This window comes from Chinchilla lanigera, unplaced genomic scaffold, assembly GCF_000276665.1.
Source record: "Chinchilla lanigera isolate Chin_1 unplaced genomic scaffold, ChiLan1.0 scaffold00047, whole genome shotgun sequence".
Taxonomy (NCBI): domain Eukaryota; kingdom Metazoa; phylum Chordata; class Mammalia; order Rodentia; family Chinchillidae; genus Chinchilla; species Chinchilla lanigera.
Genome location: NW_004955448.1, coordinates 7,846,331 through 7,863,923, shown reverse-complemented (window position 1 = coordinate 7,863,923; position 17,593 = coordinate 7,846,331). Strand labels below are relative to the sequence as shown.

At 36.7% G+C, this 17,593-nt stretch overlaps 1 protein-coding gene across 5 annotated transcripts in view; it reads right to left on the bottom strand.

The window, feature by feature from the left end:
* Positions 1-17,593, bottom strand: part of Lekr1 (leucine, glutamate and lysine rich 1) — a 195,262-nt gene that overhangs the window by 166,162 nt on the left and 11,507 nt on the right. For all 5 annotated transcript variants that reach the window (XM_005393085.2, XM_005393081.2, XM_005393084.2 and 2 more), the window contains one exon: positions 14,075-14,289. In XM_005393085.2, the coding sequence (XP_005393142.1) occupies positions 14,075-14,289 (215 nt within the window). The remainder of the gene's footprint in view (positions 1-14,074; positions 14,290-17,593) is intronic.

Genomic DNA, 17,593 nt, shown 5'->3' with positions numbered 1-17,593 from the left:
TTTGGTTTTTCTCCGGTACCGGGAACCGAACTCACGACCTTGCACTTGCCAGGCAGGCGCTTTTGCCGCTGAGCTAAATCCCCAGCCCCTTACAACCCAATTTAATATTCCAAATACTCCGCTACGAGAGGTAATACTACTTGCATTTTAGACTGGGAAACAGGAAAAGAGCATTCGGCCAAGTCCACACCACTAACGACACAGTGTTGCAGAATACGGACTTTCAACACTACTCTAACGCTGACAGGAGTAATATTTCTTTTTTGTTGTTGTTGTTGTTGTTTTTTCTGGTACCGGGAATCAAACTCACAACCTTCTGTTTGCCAGGCAGGCGCTGTGCCGCCGAGCTAAATCCCCACTCCCAGGAGTAATATTTCTAGATGTTAAGACTACAGAGTAGTAGGGCTGGGGATTTAGCTTTCTAGATGTTAAGAACACAGAGTAGTGGGGCTGGGGATTTAGCTCAGCGGCACAGCGCCTGCCTGGCAAGCACAAGGCTGTGAGTTCAATTCCCGATACCAGAAAAACAAATAAACAAACAAAAAAGAACACGAGTAGTGAACGTGGATGACAAATCCACTGTGGAGCAGACTCAAGCCTGTTATGTGGCCAGACAGACACGCTGGGCAGAGCTGGAGAGGTCAGTCTGGAATTGGAAGTTAGACACGGAAGTGAAGATTCAGAAGCCTATACCACAAAGTGGGTAACTGAAGCCCTAGGACAGAAAAGATTAATCAGACAGTGAAGGTAGAGTGCAGGATGAAAATAGACAGGGCCCTTAAAAGCTCCAGAATTTTCATGACAAAAAGTAGTGGAGTGGTCAGGAAGGGATAATGAGAAACAATATATATTACAGCAAGCCACACACAGACACACACACACACACCCCCCACCCCTACACGCATACTCCTGCAAAAGAAAACCAGAATAACACAGTATTGTGGAAGTAAGAGGAGAAAGTGTTCCAGATAAAATGGGTAAAGTGTTATGTTAAATGCTGCTCAGAAGTCAAGAAAAATAAAGAACTGGGACATTTTTTTTCAACTTACCAACATACGAATAACTGGTGACCTGAATGAGAGCATTTCCTATCAGCTGACCTCACGAGCTGAGGGATGAGAAGATGCAGGTGGTAAATCCAAGTAATTTATTCAAAAAGAATGCCATGAAAAGGAAGAGAGCGCTAAAACAGTAGCTGGAAGAAGCCCCAGGTTAAGTGAAGACTTTATTTGTTTTCTGAAGAGGGCTAAAGAAGTGCCGATGGTAAGGGAGGCATTTGCACAGAACGAGAAGATGAAGACAGTGTAGATAGAGGAGATACGAGGTAGTGGCAGTTCCTAGTGACCAGGGCACCGGGACAAAGAGTTTAGTGAGTTGCAGTCATACACATTTGAGGTTTATCAGGCTCATCTGAACAAAGAATAATACAAAAAGAGATCGTAAGGTACTTCAGGGAGTGGCTGACGTCACACACCATCAAATCTAAGATGCACAGAAAAGAAAGTGATAAAAAGACGGAGAAAAGGCAGAGGCATCCACAGATTCCAGGACTCAGTGACACTAACCAAGGTGGACCAGGAGGCTCACTATGAGTAAGACAGGAATACCGAAATCAGCGATTTCAGACGGGAAGTCACTCTGGCTGATGAAAAGAATTCTATGTTTGCACCATGTCGTCATTTTTTTTGAAAATACTGCAAGGTCAGTAATAGATGAAGGTATCTTATCGAGTTCTTCATACTGTTTCCAGAGACGGCGTCCCTAACAAGTCTGCCAACTCAGCCAACGGCTTTGTCCTGATTGAACGTACAGTGTAGCTTTTTACACAACCAGATTTCTTCAGGCCAAGAAGGTGAAGCTTACGTTCCTGTGTGTTCTCTCCCTTCGGAGCAGTCCGCCGATGGCAGCATCTTCCTCTGCCATAGTTTCCCATAGCCATATTTATTTGTTTCTTCAAATGACCCACACATGCACACTGCAGAAGAGAAAATATTTAACTGGCTCTGGGAGCACTAGTATTTGATCTCCTTAGGTTTGCTTAGCCACCTACAACAGGAGCTGCTGATCATCCTCAGTCAACGAGGCAATCTGCTTTTCACCAATAGTTTCCTCTAAACTGTTTCCATTTAGAAACTTGTAAAGAATCTGAGAAGAAATCAAATTGCACACTTTTCTGAAGATGCATTGATTCAAACTTGCAACAGATAAAAAGCATCTTCATCCCAAGCTGAAGTAACATGATCTGCCTTGTTTATTCAGGCTTAGTGGCGCACGAAGCAGTGAGGAGGCATACGGAGAGATGAGAGCGGAGAGGAAAAGTCAGAGAAAGCCAGAGCTGCATTCTTTGGAGGTTTCCACTGCGCCCATGCACAGCAGCTTGGAGCGCAACATGGAAGGGAGCAGCCACTTTCCCCGCCTGTGAGGACAGCGGGAGATGCGGACAGTGGTGAATTCTGATTAGGGCCTGGCATACCCCTCACTTCTCACTTGGACATCAGGTGGATTTCTTGTAGTGCTAGCAGCCTCGCTTAAACGAGCATGCTAGCAAGCCAAAGACTGCCTTTACGACCCATCCTGCGCTTATTTGTACAAAAGCCTATGTGTGTGGGACCCTCTGGGCCTCAAGGAAAAGGATCTGCAGGAAACCTGAACTTTGTCTTAATTATTAATTTCATTGGTACAGTTCAGACACCCGTAACGATCGCATTCATCGTGTGCCTGTACATATTTCTTGATTCTTCCTCCCCAACCCCCAGCCACTCTCCTCCCTTCAACTCCTCTTCCCCTCCTTATTTACGAAAGCTTTGTTTCCACTTCCTTCTTCCACTTTTTTCTCTTCCTTCCTTTCCCCCTTCCCCAGCACTGTTCCCCTTCCCATTTGAATACTTTCTTCCTATTTCCCATATCTGTTAGACATTTTGGTCCATGTTTACCCAGTTTCTCCCACTAGAGACACAATGTGATATTTTATGTTGTCTGATTTATTTAATTTAAGAGTATGGACTCTTTTTTATTCCTTCTTTCCTTTTCTCCTTCCCTGCTCCCTAGTTTCCCTTTCTTTTGAGCAACTGATTCTAATTTCACAATATCTTTTGTACACTTTGCTCCTTATTTACACATTCAGTATCTCATACCAGAGAAACAATGTCATATTTACACAAGTCCAATTTGTTTCACTTAGAAGTATGTTTTTTATACAATGGAATACTATTCGGCCATAAAAAAGGATAAAGTTGAGACATTTCTAGGTAAGTGGATGCACTCTGAGGAAACCTGAACTTAACTGCTGAGCCTAGGGGTTCACATGTTTGGTTTCTTGTTTTTTGTCCAATACACAAATTGCCTCCCTTTCCCTACCATGCTGTTAATTTTACGTTGTCCTTCTAGACACCTCATATCCTTTTAGGATAGATGAAATCTAATACAGAAAGGAGAAATTAAGTTCTAGAGTTATATTTCCTATGCAATCTCTTTTCCTCTAAACAGAAACACAGGCTGTGGGCCTAATCAAATTTGGAGTAGGCATTTGAAGACACCAGTTAAACTATAATTACAATTGAACTTATAACTTCCTGGAGCTGACCTGAGGGTATTTCCTAGAGCTAAGAACTTACCCGTGATATTAGTCAATGTTTAGAGACTAAAGGTGAGAATGTGATACTATCTGCAGAGGGGAAGCCGTATGCTGTTAACCTTTGTTAATAAACACAGAAAGGAGAAAAAGGGAAGTTCGGAAGAATTCCTCCAGGTACTGAGTCACGCCTGTACCATCCTGGTGGAAAAGGTTTTTCTCTGACCACTTTGCAGCTGAAGAAAGCAGGACCCAGGAAGATCAAGAGTATACATGGTTTACACCTGTCACACACTGCTTCCCTTCTAATTCATTCTTACAGTAAGTCAGAGTTAGTCTAGTAAAAATGTATTTTGTTATAATGATAACTGATGTTAAAAGTATAAGGTGGAAAGTTGAATATAAAGAATAATTAAAATCTGAAAGTCTGCTGATTTAAAAGCTTAGGGGCGAACAAGGAAGCAGAAAAGTGTATCTTATTTTGGTAACCATGCTGCTATGGCAACATCCATGATACATGGAAGAGTCTTCAGTGTTCTACTGGTGTACATAAGTTTATCAATATTGTCAAATAAGTATCAATCTCCATAACCTTGCCAGATCGAGGAATGAGGAAACTCATGCAGACATTATTTATACCAATCATAAAAACATTCTGTCAACTCCTGGTCACAGTTTGCATGTAACCATGGAGAAAAGGAGTAAAGGAAAACATTGTGCTCCACACCAAAGGACTTTGGCCTGGTGCACAATCTAGGGCTGATGTGGGAGAAAAATGGAAAAATAATAAAGGATTAGCTGGTCATAGAAGTATATGATATGAATAAAACTTCTCTAAGTTTCTCAAAGTTCAAGGAATGCACAGTACAAAGATCAATAAATTCAGATTTATATATATGGACTATATGGATATTTGTATATATGGACATGATAATTTTATTTTATTTTATTTTATTTTATTTTATTTTATTTTTTTTTGGTTTTTTGAGACAGGTCTCACTATAAAGTCCAGGCTAGTCTTGAATTCACTATGTAGCCCAGGCTACTCTTGAACTCTCAGTGATCTTCCTGCCTCAGCCTCCCAAATACTGGGATTAGAGGGATGTGCCACCAGGCCCAGCTTGAAATGAACCTCTAAGTTTCAGTTTTTTGTTAGTAGCCTTGTGTCTACTGGAGCCATTTTTCAGTGGCCTGAAAAAGAATAAATGTTTCTCTACAAAGGTTCTCAACTGTCCACAAGCTCAACAATAGAGTCAGTAACAGTTCTCACTCAGTAGTGTATCACCCTGCTCCAAAAGGGGCAGACAGAATTTCAGGAGAAAAACATGAAAGTTTGAAAAAGCTCCAGAGATTTGAGATGGATCCTTAGGAAATAAGCCCTACTCTCTGAGAGCTACAGTTCACATCCATTCTTTCTCCATAAAATCTTGATTTTTTCCAAATCTTAGTTGTCGCGATCATTTTTAACAGGTACGCTTCTTATATTATTTTCTGTGAACAACAATGCTAAAAATCAGAAAATGCAGAGAGTTAGGTAAGATGTATATAAAAGACCTTTCACACTGGAAGACCTTAATGTGTTTCTTTTTTTTTTTTTTTTTTTTTTTTTTGGTTTTTCTCCGGTACCAGGAACCGAACTCACGACCTTGCGCTTGCCAGGCAGGCGCTTTGCTGCTGAGCTAAATCCCCAGCCCCAACGTGTTTCTTTTCTTAAGATGCTATTATGAACATAAGCACACACATATAAGACTGTTTTTCATGGTATGTCAACTTGCGCACAGGAAGAAATGCCGAGCAGGTGAGTATGCCCACTAGCGGGTATGCCCATGAGTGACCGACCAATGAGAGGATCACTGAACAACACAAAGCACCTCTGAATACCTTCCCTGTTCTGGCCAGACATAACTAAAAAGTTGTGCCTCTCACCCTCGGTTTCAGAGGGGCCGAGTTACCACCCCTTCCCTGCCCCACAGAAGCAGGGGCTACACTCCATTCTCCAGCTTGGTATAGTGTTGGTGAGGATGAGCTGGGAGCTGACTTTCTAATCCCCTCTTACAGAGACAGTGATGCTTCAACCCCACCCCCATGAGCAGGGTCAGCAGGGTCAGTGGAGAAATGAGGTTCTAACCCACACTGCTCCAGGACTGAATGGGGGGGAGCAAGGTGGTAACAGCAATTGCTTTCCTTTCCTTCCACTGTTGGTGTCAGTGAGGTCCAATGGGGGAACTAAACCTTCCTGCACGCAGAGATGGAAGAGGCCCTGGAAACAGAACTGGTCAGCACTCTCAGATGAGCTCCTCCCTCCTCCGCAACCTCTGCACTAGCAGGTCTCAGTGGAATTCCTCAAACCCAATTTAATACCAACGCGGGAGAATAAGACGGTGTGAGATGGGGTTATCAACACTGCTTAAGAGTCCCCTGTTATCACTGGGACCTGCAGGGCGCTGAACCTGCACCCCAACAAGACAGGATTAAGTGGCTGGAGACACAGTTAGGTGCCACGTTCCCTCTCCTCCCATCATTTGGTACCAGTGAACACAGAGGAAAGCCAAGCTTCTGCTCCAAAATTACAGCAACAAAGTGGTATAAGTCAGCCATCTGATTCCCCCGTCCCTGGTGACAGTAAGCTTAGCAGCAGGGAGCTGATTTTAAATCCCCACACAGAGACACAGGCAGTGCAAGCTGATAATCTACATTTGCCAAAAGGGTGTGCATGAATCAAAAAAGGTAGATTAAGTTCTACCCCACCAATGTGATATGAGGCAGTGTGAATCAGCACCCCATTCTTCCAAGAGTAGTATCAGTGGGCCCGGTGGAAAAATAGACATATATCCTCTATTAGTATTCTGCAGAGAGACAGAAACATTAAAATGTATGGAGAAGTACATAGAAAGAGATTTGTGACTAGGGATTAACTCATATGCTTACAGAGGCTAAAATGTCCCACCATCTGTCTTTGTAAGCAGGAGGTCCAGAAAAGTGTACTTCTAGTCCAAGCCCAAAGTCCTGAGAACCAAGGAACACAACAGTGTAAGTCTCAGTCCAAGTCCAAAGGCCTGAAGGTAGGAGAAGACAGACACCCACTCAACACAGACAAGAAAACTTACTCTCCTTCCAGCCCGTATCTAAACACTCAACATACTGGGTGATGGCCACCCACACTGATGGCGATGATCTTTACTTAGTCTGCCAGTTCAGATGCTAATCTCTTCCAGAAACACCCTCACAGTGTTTGACCAGCTAGCAGTGCACTCCAAATCCAAGTCAAAGTGACACTTAAAGTTAACCACCACACACATCTGCCTGATTTTCACCCTACTTTAACAAAGGGAGTGCCTATTTAAAAAAAAAAACCAACAAAAACAAAAAACCTAACTAAATAGGATTAAGAGTGTCATAATATAAACTCTACAATAACCAGGATACAACTGAAAATCACTCATCAAACCAGAACCAGGAAATCACATTTATAGCAAAAAGAAATTAACAGATCCAACAGTAGAATGAATCAGATGCTGGAATTTTTTTTTTTTTTTGTACCAGGAATTGAACTCAGGACCTTGCACTTCCAGGCGGGTGCTGTGCTGCTGAGCTATATCCCTGGCCCCTAGATGATGGAATATTTCGACAATGATTATAAAGTGGCCATCACAAAAATGCTTTAAGAAGCAATTACAGCTTCTCCTGAAACAAAAGAAAAAGTAGGAAATCTCAACAAAGAAATAGAAGTTATAAAAAAGAACCAAGTAGAAGTTATTGAATTTAAAAATACAATAACTGAAATAAATTTCCTAGATGAAGCAGAAGGGTAGAATGACCAAAAAAATAGAACCAGCAGACTTAAATATAAGCCAACAAAATTTTCCCAATATGAAAAACGGACAGAAAATAGGGGAAAAGACTTCTAGGAGCCTGTGGGTCAATAACAAATGAGCTGATAGCCATGTGGCGAGAATCTGAAAAGGAAAACTACAGTTTTATGAGTTGTTAGCACTGGGGAAATTGGGTAAAAAGCACACCGGCTCTATTCTTTTTACCAGGGTGTAATTATACAATTATCTCAAAATTAAAAGTTAAATTTTTAAAAATATATTAAATCCTAAACAGAAAACTTTCTTACCAATAACCTGACATGATGACTCTTCAATTCTCTGGAATAAACACCCAACTGTGACCAATATGCCACTCTACGACGACCGTGAAAGGTGTAATTTACCAAATAATGTCATTCTGACCTGCTGGTGAGTGATATCACAAGCTTACACAATGCGTTTAATAAGATGGGCTTTACTGAAATTAAAAGCTTCTGCTCTGCACAAGACAATGTTCAGAGAAGAAGACAAGCCATACACTGGGAGAAAACATTTGCAAAAAATATATCTGATAAAGAATTATCCAAAATATATAAAGAACTATTAAAACTCAGCAGTGAGAAAATAAACAAACTGATGTAAAAATGGGCAAAAGAGCTAAACAAACACCTCATCAAAAAGATATATAAGTAGCAAGCATATGAAAAGATAGTCAACATCATATCTTGTTAGGCAATTGCAAATTAAAACAAAAATACTACTTTATGTCCTGAAATAGAAAAACTAAGATCTATAGAATTTGAATTGCACAATAAATTACTGTAATTTAATGGATCTACAGAAAGGTTATACTCATAAAACAAAGAATATTCAGTCTTATCAATTAGCTATGGGGTATTTCCCAAAACTCAGTGTTTATTAAACTCGTAAGGCCTCCCAAATAGGTTACAATCTCTGTCCACAGTAGAGTAATAACTGATGTAAATAAAAGAATAGCAAAAAACCTATTCATTTAGAAATTTAAAGCGTTCTTCCAAGTATTTCTTAAATTGGGCTGGGGGTATAGCTCAGTGATAAAATTGCTTGCCTAGCATGCTTGAGGCCCTGAGCTCAATCTCCAATACCACAAAAACAAAACTAAAAAAAACAAAGCAAGTGTGTCTTAAATTAAAAAAGAAAAGTGGAACTTCCACCTATTTAGAAATAAATGAAAATAAAATACTATTATCAAAGCACTTCGTTGTTGCCAGAGTCTGTCACCACATGGAAATTTGATAGTTTGAATGTGTTTTTTCAGAAAAAGAAACTGGAAACAAGTTAACCAGGACTTCAACTCCAGTAACTAGCAAGAGAACTAGAAATTAAAGGAAGGGTGAGAAATAAACACATACAAATAGGAGCAGGAATCAGTGAAATAGAGAGCAGACAAAAAAGAAACAGACTTGATGAATGAAACAGGTCTCAGTTTTTGAAAAGGCCAATGAAACAAACCACCTACTTCCCTTGGAAAAAAGTTTTCTCCCCGTTCCTCCCCCTCCATCCCTCCCTCTTTTGGCTCTTTTTCAATTAATACACAAATAATGAACAAAAGGACAACAGAGCATTTTCATAACATAGGACACACTTTTAAATAATAGGATACTACACATTACTAAATATTAAGAAACTTGAAATGCCAAGATATATACAGAGTCTGCCACAAGAACATACACACGCTTTAGCAGTTCACCATACTATAAATGTCTGGAAGCTGATGGCCACCACGCTGAGCACCTCTTGTAATTGTAGAGGCCAAAGGTAACTTGTATTAATCTCACACTGTCCCAATAAATTTAGTGTTAAAATATCTATACAAGTTTTTCTTTTCCTCATGTACACAGTTTTTTGGCACAACTGTTACTGGACTAGAAAACCATCAGCTTCTTAAAGTGACCTGAGAAGAGGTTAAAATTCAGAAATAAAGCAATAACTATAGATGAACTATAATGCTGCACCAAGTTCTACCACCTAAAAAAGATAAGACACGGGGCTGGGGAATTAGCTCAGCGGCAAAGCGCCTGCCTGGCAAGCGCAAGGTCGTGAGTTCGGTTCCCGGTACCGGAGAAAAACAAAAAAAAAAAAAAAAAAAAAAAAAAGATAAGACATTTTTTAGGAAGGAGAGCTGCCAAAAAGTGCAAGGAGCAGTCAAGCCATCTGTTTCTCAAACTGTATGGTGCACATGAGAGTTTCCTTCAGTTACTATAAGGAACTGACATACGCCAATCTTTATATCCTAAAAAAAGAAAACTACAGACCGGCTTCACCTTGGACGTAGATGCAAACATCTATGCAAAATATTGGCAAATTAATCTAGCACTATATGCGAACCATGCTCTTCACAAACTAATTCACACATCACTAATCGCACCGACAATCACTTTAGTGCTAGCGACAAAAGATTTTTATTTTAATAATTATATTTTTAACCATTATTTATTGCAAGTGAAGTTTTTCTGTGTACTGTGTGTACAGAAATACGCCTAAGGAAATATTTACAGAAAAAGTAATATAAATAACTTATAGCTGTGACAAAAAGCATGAAGCAGGTAAATACGTAAATAAAATTTAAAGAATCCTGGAATTCATCATCAAAATGGTTTTATGCCAAAAATCTATTAGTACTATTTACTATCTTAAACGATGAAAGGAGAAAAACAATATGAAGATAAACAGTCATTTATTAAAATCCATTAATCATTTCTGATTAAAAATAAACCTTAAAGAGCTAGAAATAAAAGGCAAATTTCTTAAATTGATAAAAGGCATCTTTAAGAAACTCACAGCAAACATCCTATTTAACACAGTAACATGCTATATAAACTCACATTAAGTTAGCAACAAAGATGAACTCTCAAGTTTACTATTCAATACTGCTGTATTGTTCCCATGCAGTTTAATAAGACAAAAAGAAGGGTGTGGAAACAAAACTACTGGAAATGAAAATATAAGGCAGTTCCAATTTCCATCTATGTTATTGGTTTTTGTGTGTGTATTATGAATATATATAATGTAGTCAAGAAAAATACATACAACTAATAAATGAATTCAGTCAGAGAGCTAAATACAAAATCAATATATAAAAGTTAAGAAATAAATTCCTTTTTTTTTTTTTGGTACCAGGAAGCAAACTTAGGACCTTGCACTTGCCAGGCAGGCGCTCGTGCCATTGAGCTATATCCCCAGCCCTATATTCCATTTTTAACAGCAATAAAAATTACGCATAGGGATCAAATAAAGAATATATAAGAAGACTGTATCATTTTATTGAGAGGTTTAACAAACATCTGAATAAATAGAGGTAAAAGATCTCGTTCTAGGATAAGAAGTTTCAAGATTATGACACAAAAAGTGACAGTTCTCAAGAAAGTAATTATGACACAAAAAGTGACAGTTCTCAAGAAGTTTCAAGATTATGACACAAAAAGTGTCAGTTCTCAAGAAAGTAATGTAAACCACTCTAGAAAATAAACTCAACCCCAGTGTAAATCAAAATCCAAGATGTTTTATGACATCCGATAAGCTGATTGTGGAATTTATCCAGAAAAGAAAATATACCAGAAAAGCCAGGATAACCTGAGAAACAAAATGAAGACTTGCCAAGCAAAATACCAAAACATATTATAAAGCTAAAGTAGTTAACAGTGTGATGCCGACCCACTGATAAATAGATCAATAGTATAAAATACAGGGTCCACAAATAAACTAGGAATTAATAGTTGGCATTTCAAGTAGGGGAAAAAAGATGAAAGATTTAAGGATAGTGAGATGAAATTTTAAATCTACCTCACATATACAAAAACTAATTCCAATTATATTAAAAAGCTGATTCTAAAATAATACTGTACATTGTAGCCATATGTTACTACCTGCCTGAATCTATTCCTCCTTCTTCTGACAATAATAGTCTAATTTCTCCTTAGTGAATACCTTTTCCTTCATTGTATGAAGTCTTTATAGAACAACTATCAATCAAGGTTCCTTCCCTTTCTCAGACTAATGGGTTAGGGGCAAGGTGTCATGAAGTTCGGGTGAAGCCAGTGAGACTCTTCTGGGGTTCTATTCTCGACGGGAATGATGCAAGAAAGAAAATGCTGAGCTAATCCTCTCCAAAGAGACCTCCCAAATACCTGAACGTGTTCGGTTGTCTATCTATTTCCAAAGCCAAGGAATTTGAGTTTTTCCTTTCCTTCAATGAGCTACTATCTCACACTCTCCCAATAAATTCGTTTTAGATCTAGCTTAGTGTTAGAGAAACTTTCTGTCATCTGCAACCAAAAGAACATGACACGGAATCCTATGGAACCACAACTTAGCCTAGGATTTTTTTTTAAGGACAGCAACAAGGTGCTGCACAAGACACAATAAACAGTTGAAAAGGCGAGCAACCATAAGAAAAGTGGAACAATACATATATAAAGTAAATATAAGGTCAATGTTACATTTACAACTCTATAAATAAAAGTAAACAAATAATTAAATTGAAAACTGGGCCATTTATGTAATCAAGAGAGAAAGAAATATAAATGTCTAATAAATATGTGAAAAATGTCCAGACTTATTAGCAAAACAAAAATGTAATTAAATAACCATGATGTAACTGCTTTTTACACATAAACTGAGAGAAATTAAGACAATGCCAACATTAACAAAACGTAGGAAAATGGCCAGTTCATAAAGTATTGATCAAATGATGTAAGTTAACGCTGCCTTCTAAAAGGACAATCTGCTACAATATTCATCAAAACTGTAAGTTGGCATTTTCTTTCTTTCATTCAGTAATTTCACTTCCAACAATTTATTCATGGAAAAAACACATCCAATAATAAAATTGACATATGCAATAATAAAATTGGACATAATATAAATGCTAGAAAGAGAAATGGTTAAGTAAATTATGTCATATTTATAACAAGGAAAGCATTGCTGCAATAAAGAACAAGGTAGATCTATATGCATTCACATGGAACAACTTCCAATATATATAAAGTTACAAAAGTAAGTAACAGAACAATACACTTGACATATTGCTTGCCTTAAAAACTAGTCTCGCCGGGTGTGGTGGTGCATGCCTGTAATCCCAGCACTCAGGAGGCTGGGGCAGGAGGATCATTGCAAGTCCAAGGCTAGCCTAGGCTACAAAATGAGTTCAAGACCAGCCTGAACTGCATTGTAAGACCCTGTACCAAAACAAAACAAAACAAAACAAAACAAAACAAAACAAAACACTAGTCTCTTAAAATATAAAACTATATATATATATATATATATATGAAATGCATATGAAATATATCTCTAACAAAGGTAAAGACAGAATGAAGGATCTAAAAGATATACACAGATTCATTACAAATGGTTTTTACCTCCAGTAAGAATGCAACCAGTTAGATAAAAAGGGACTTTCTTGCCTTCTACTCTATATGCTTCTTTTATTTCATATATTTATGTATGGCTCACATAATACAACATTCTATTATAGAAAGTAAAATGTGAACACCACCAAACAGAAGTGCACTTGACGGGTAGAAACTCTCTAGATTTAAAATTTAAACCACATAATCCAAATTTTTAAATTTTTAAATGTTCCTGCTCAAATATTAAAGGATATTCTATTATTTAAATTTGCAACTGAGAAAACCATACTAAAAGTTTTTGGTAAAGGACTAAGATACTGTATTTCAATTGGCAATTAATATAATTACATACTCTTATAAAAATAACATTTAATAAAAGTACTTAATCATGAGAGATTTAAAAAGTAATTACTGGTATGTAGACATATGTTCACTAAATTTATCAACTCAGGGCTTACTAATAATAAATTACTGAAACTTTAAATTGAGAAATTAACATTCACAAGACAAACCATAACGCCAGCAAAAACTTATATAGCAATGTCCATATAAGCTTATTGAAACATCTTTAAGCAGACTAAATTTTTTATTAGATTCTGCAGTATAAAGAACACATTATTAAATTTTATTGCAATTTCAATGGTTCAGAATCACATAATTTTTATGTCTTGTTCAGAATCACATAATTTTTATGTCTTTATGTCTTTTATGTCCCTTTCAAAACATGAAAGCCTTATTCTGAAGGAAAACCTACATCTAAAAATTAAAATCTACCACCTAAACAAGTGGTAGGTATCAAAAACTACCAAGATTTAGCTGGGCATGGTGACCTCTACCTGTAATCTCAGCTACTTGGGAGGCTAAAGCAGGAGGATCATAAGTTCAACCAGTCCAGACAACTTAGCAACATTCTGTTCCAAAAATAAAAGAAAGGCTAGGGATCTAGGTCAGCACTTACAGGGTTAAACATCCAATAACACAAAAAAATCAAAATTCATCCAAGTTTTGATAGATAAATCTTCCCAATAAAAAAGTATATATAAAAAAATGTTGATCCATCTCAACTTCCAGTTATGGAATTAATTTTGTTTCTAATTATTCATATAGTAAACATATGCCTCAAAAGAAAGCTTGAAGTTACACTAATAATTATATTTAGTAACACAGCTAATGAATAAACTAGTGTATTCAATTAGACATTATACTTGATATAGAGAAATTCTAGAAAGACATTCAAAATCTATCATCTGCATTTTTCTTTCAAAGTAAATAAATGATAGAAAAAGAAAACCATACTCAACCTTTCTATTTTGGACTCATTGTCAATTTTGTACTGTTCAAAATCTTGGCTAAGAGACTGCAGCTTTTCTTGAAGTCTCTTTTCACGTTCTACACTTCCTTGATAAAATATCATCTCTTTTTCCATTGCTTTCACTTTTTCTTCCATAGCTTTAAATTCATGAAGAATTAGATAGCTGACTCCACAGTAGTTACAAACTTTTTCTTCAGGAGACATCTAGGAAATAGAACATACATTTACTGAAATGATTTTTTTAATTATATAAAAAAAAAAACAAAGTTCACTTGAAGATGTTACTGAAACCATGCTGGTTAAACAAAATAAATTTATGGTGTACTCTGTCATGGAGTAATAACTATGACACTGCCTACATCTGGATAAAATTTTAAAAACTAGCCTATTGACTCTGACCTAAAATCCTAGAACTAGAAAAGGGTCTCCCAGAGTAATTATTTCTCTAAAATATCTCTAAGAAAGATTTACTCTCGAAATATTTTCCATAAAATGAAACTGAAAATGATGAAAACATCTTTATAATTCTTCTTTTAAGATGAGTTTTCCATAAAGTTGGAAGAAAGCAGTGGCTTTTCCCTGCCAAGTACTCTATGGTCCTGGAGATGCCTCTTGGCTTTTTCAGATCTTATTTTCCTCATTTATAACATAATGGGATTGAACCAAATGAACTCTAAGGTCTTACTCTGTCTCAACATTTGATGATTTTTACAGAATTTAATATTCTGTCACAAACATAAAGATATGTTTAATTTAATCTCTTCTCCCTAAATCAGTTCCTTTCCCCCTAAGAGGTAAGGTTATATTCACTTTATAGATTAACAATAGAGACTGCAGTAGTTAATAACCAGCTGATATTTGGAAAAGTTGAGGTTGAAACCCATGTCTATTTAAAACCAGACCTAGCTCTTCCATCATCTGTATTCTATAGTATTTGTCTACCCTGTGTGTGTCAGTTAAATCTTCTTCCTTCAGGTGTGCCTGCGGCTCTGGCAGTGACATAGAGGCAGTGACAAATGGAATTTCAGCAAAGTCAGAAAAAAGATGATTCATTTTTACGTCTCAAGTATAAATATTCCTCAAGTAGCCTCTGTTTGTTTTGCTTCTCACAAAGGGTAAGAGGTAGCTTTGTAAAATATTTGCTCCAATACATTAAAATTGAAATCAACTTTTGGATAATTGAAGTACATATTCTTAATGACACCCTCCCCTGAAATTATGGAAACTGCTCCTGTAACAAAGAGTGAGAGCACCACATCTTTCTATCACTTACAAATGCTTGTGGGAACAAACCAATAGCAAAGTTTATAAAATAAAATGTTCATTTTACATTAATAATAAAAAGTTTATATTAAAAATAACACAGTAGGTGAATGACTATATCGACCCCCTAACTGCTGTTGACACCAACATTTGTAGATTTATGAAACATCAGATTTCAAAGAAATCATAATCTGGTTCAAGTTCTGGATGGGTTCATCAAGTCTATTCCATCCTAGATATACTATCCAGCTTTTATTTTAACATCTCAAAGGACAGGAAACTACTTTACAAAGCACCCTGTTCTATCTTCTGTCAGCTTTGTCTCTCAGGAAGTTTGATCGTTTCTAAGTCACCTTATCCGTCTAACCCTTTGATTTAAAAATGTTGAATATAAAACAATTGAGGCTACTGCTCCCTACCCTGTCATGTCACCCTGATTGATGCTGCCCCATTATTCAGTACATTTCAGGTACAACCTTATCTGATTATTAAATCACCCCGTTACCTGTGTAAACAGCCTAAAATTATTCATACTCTCTTTGGGAATATTATGACAAATTTTATCAAATATCTTCAAGAAGTCCATGTATTCTATCCCTAATATACATCCTAGATTTGTAACCCTACAAAAAAATGGAATGCCAAAGCTGCATGCTGCCTCTTAATGTACAAAATTTGGTCCAGGGGTTATTATTTTCGCTAATATATCTGCAAAAATCACCCTTTAATAGTAAATTCTAAAACCTTATCTGGAATTGAAATTAAGCTCACTGGTTATAATTTATAGGCATTTCATAATGGAATAGCATCCTCTTCCTACAAGTCTGCATAGATACCATGAATGGTCCTGTGACCCCATTCAAAGATACGATCAGCCCCCAGGAAAATAATTCATCCAGGTCAAGAAACTTGAACTAATTCAGAACAGATGGATTTTTTTTACAGTCCTTCTGCTCATCTTGAGTTTTGGTTCCTTTTTGTCAATTGGAAGTTATATCACTAACTCTGAGACATTTTCATCCTTAACCTTTGCTTATTAGTAGCAATTCTTATGCTGCTCCTGGCAAAATATTCTACCCTTACTGAAAGAAAATTCCTGTTGGGTGGAGCATCTGCTGCATGATACATACAACAGAAATACTATAAACTTCACACTGTCAAAATTATTAGAAAAAATAACATTTATCAAAGCAGTGAAGGGAACAAAAACCTGAAATTAGTGAAGCAATACATTTTAGAGAAGAGATTTTATAAAGGCTCAGCAAAGAAAGGGAAAACATGATATTCATTACAATCTACGAAACAAAACAATAAAATAAAATAATAGGTCCACAAGAGCGATCTCCAGATGTCCCCTGGTATAATCCAAATCCTTGAAAGATCTATGTTAAATAAACCTATTGCACACAAGTTTTCAATGCTATTAAATTACAAATAATTTTCTGTAAGTAAAATTGCAACATAAAAAAGGTAATAACCTTTTTCAAATTCTTAGTGTCTGTATTGGCTAATTACTTAGGATATTTTTGTGAAACTTGGGAAGATATGAAACACTGTAATTATGCCCCAAATGAAGCAAGTATAAGGGATTTTTAGTGAAATATTATTTGTGCTTCATTCTTATAACTTGGTGGTATATCATCTTATTTTGAAAGTAAAATAATGATATGTTGTCATTCTTGATAAAAGGGCTATAATTAGGATGTTTCTGTGATCTACAATATACACTTTAGGGGAGCATTAACAAATGCAGTATATTAAACAAATGCAAAACCATTTGAAAGCAAATTATAAAATAAACTTCCTAAATGTACTGTTTATACTTTTAAAATTATAGTTATTTAATATAAAAAAATGTAAACTTTTTAAAAGGTTAAATGAGGCTCGGCTCCTTTTCAGTGTAACTGATTTTACTTTAACTAGCAGTACTCTCACGCTTCCCAACTGAGACGTTCTCTGCTCCAAACATTGTGCCTCCTTTATTCTCTCACCCACCCCACACATTTTGCGCTTGGGTAAAGAGAAAAGAAACAGATGAACGACTCGACAAAGCCAAGAACAATAGCAATATAAAATGTTAACCATGTTAAGAAGTTTTGCATTTTATTTTTGTTTTTTGGGTTTTTTTGGTACCGGGAATCGAACTCAGGACGTGTTTGCCAGGCAGGCACTTGTGCCACAGAGCTGTATCGCTGGCCCAGTTTTGCATTTTAAAAAGTACCTTTGCCCAAGATAGTAAATTTCA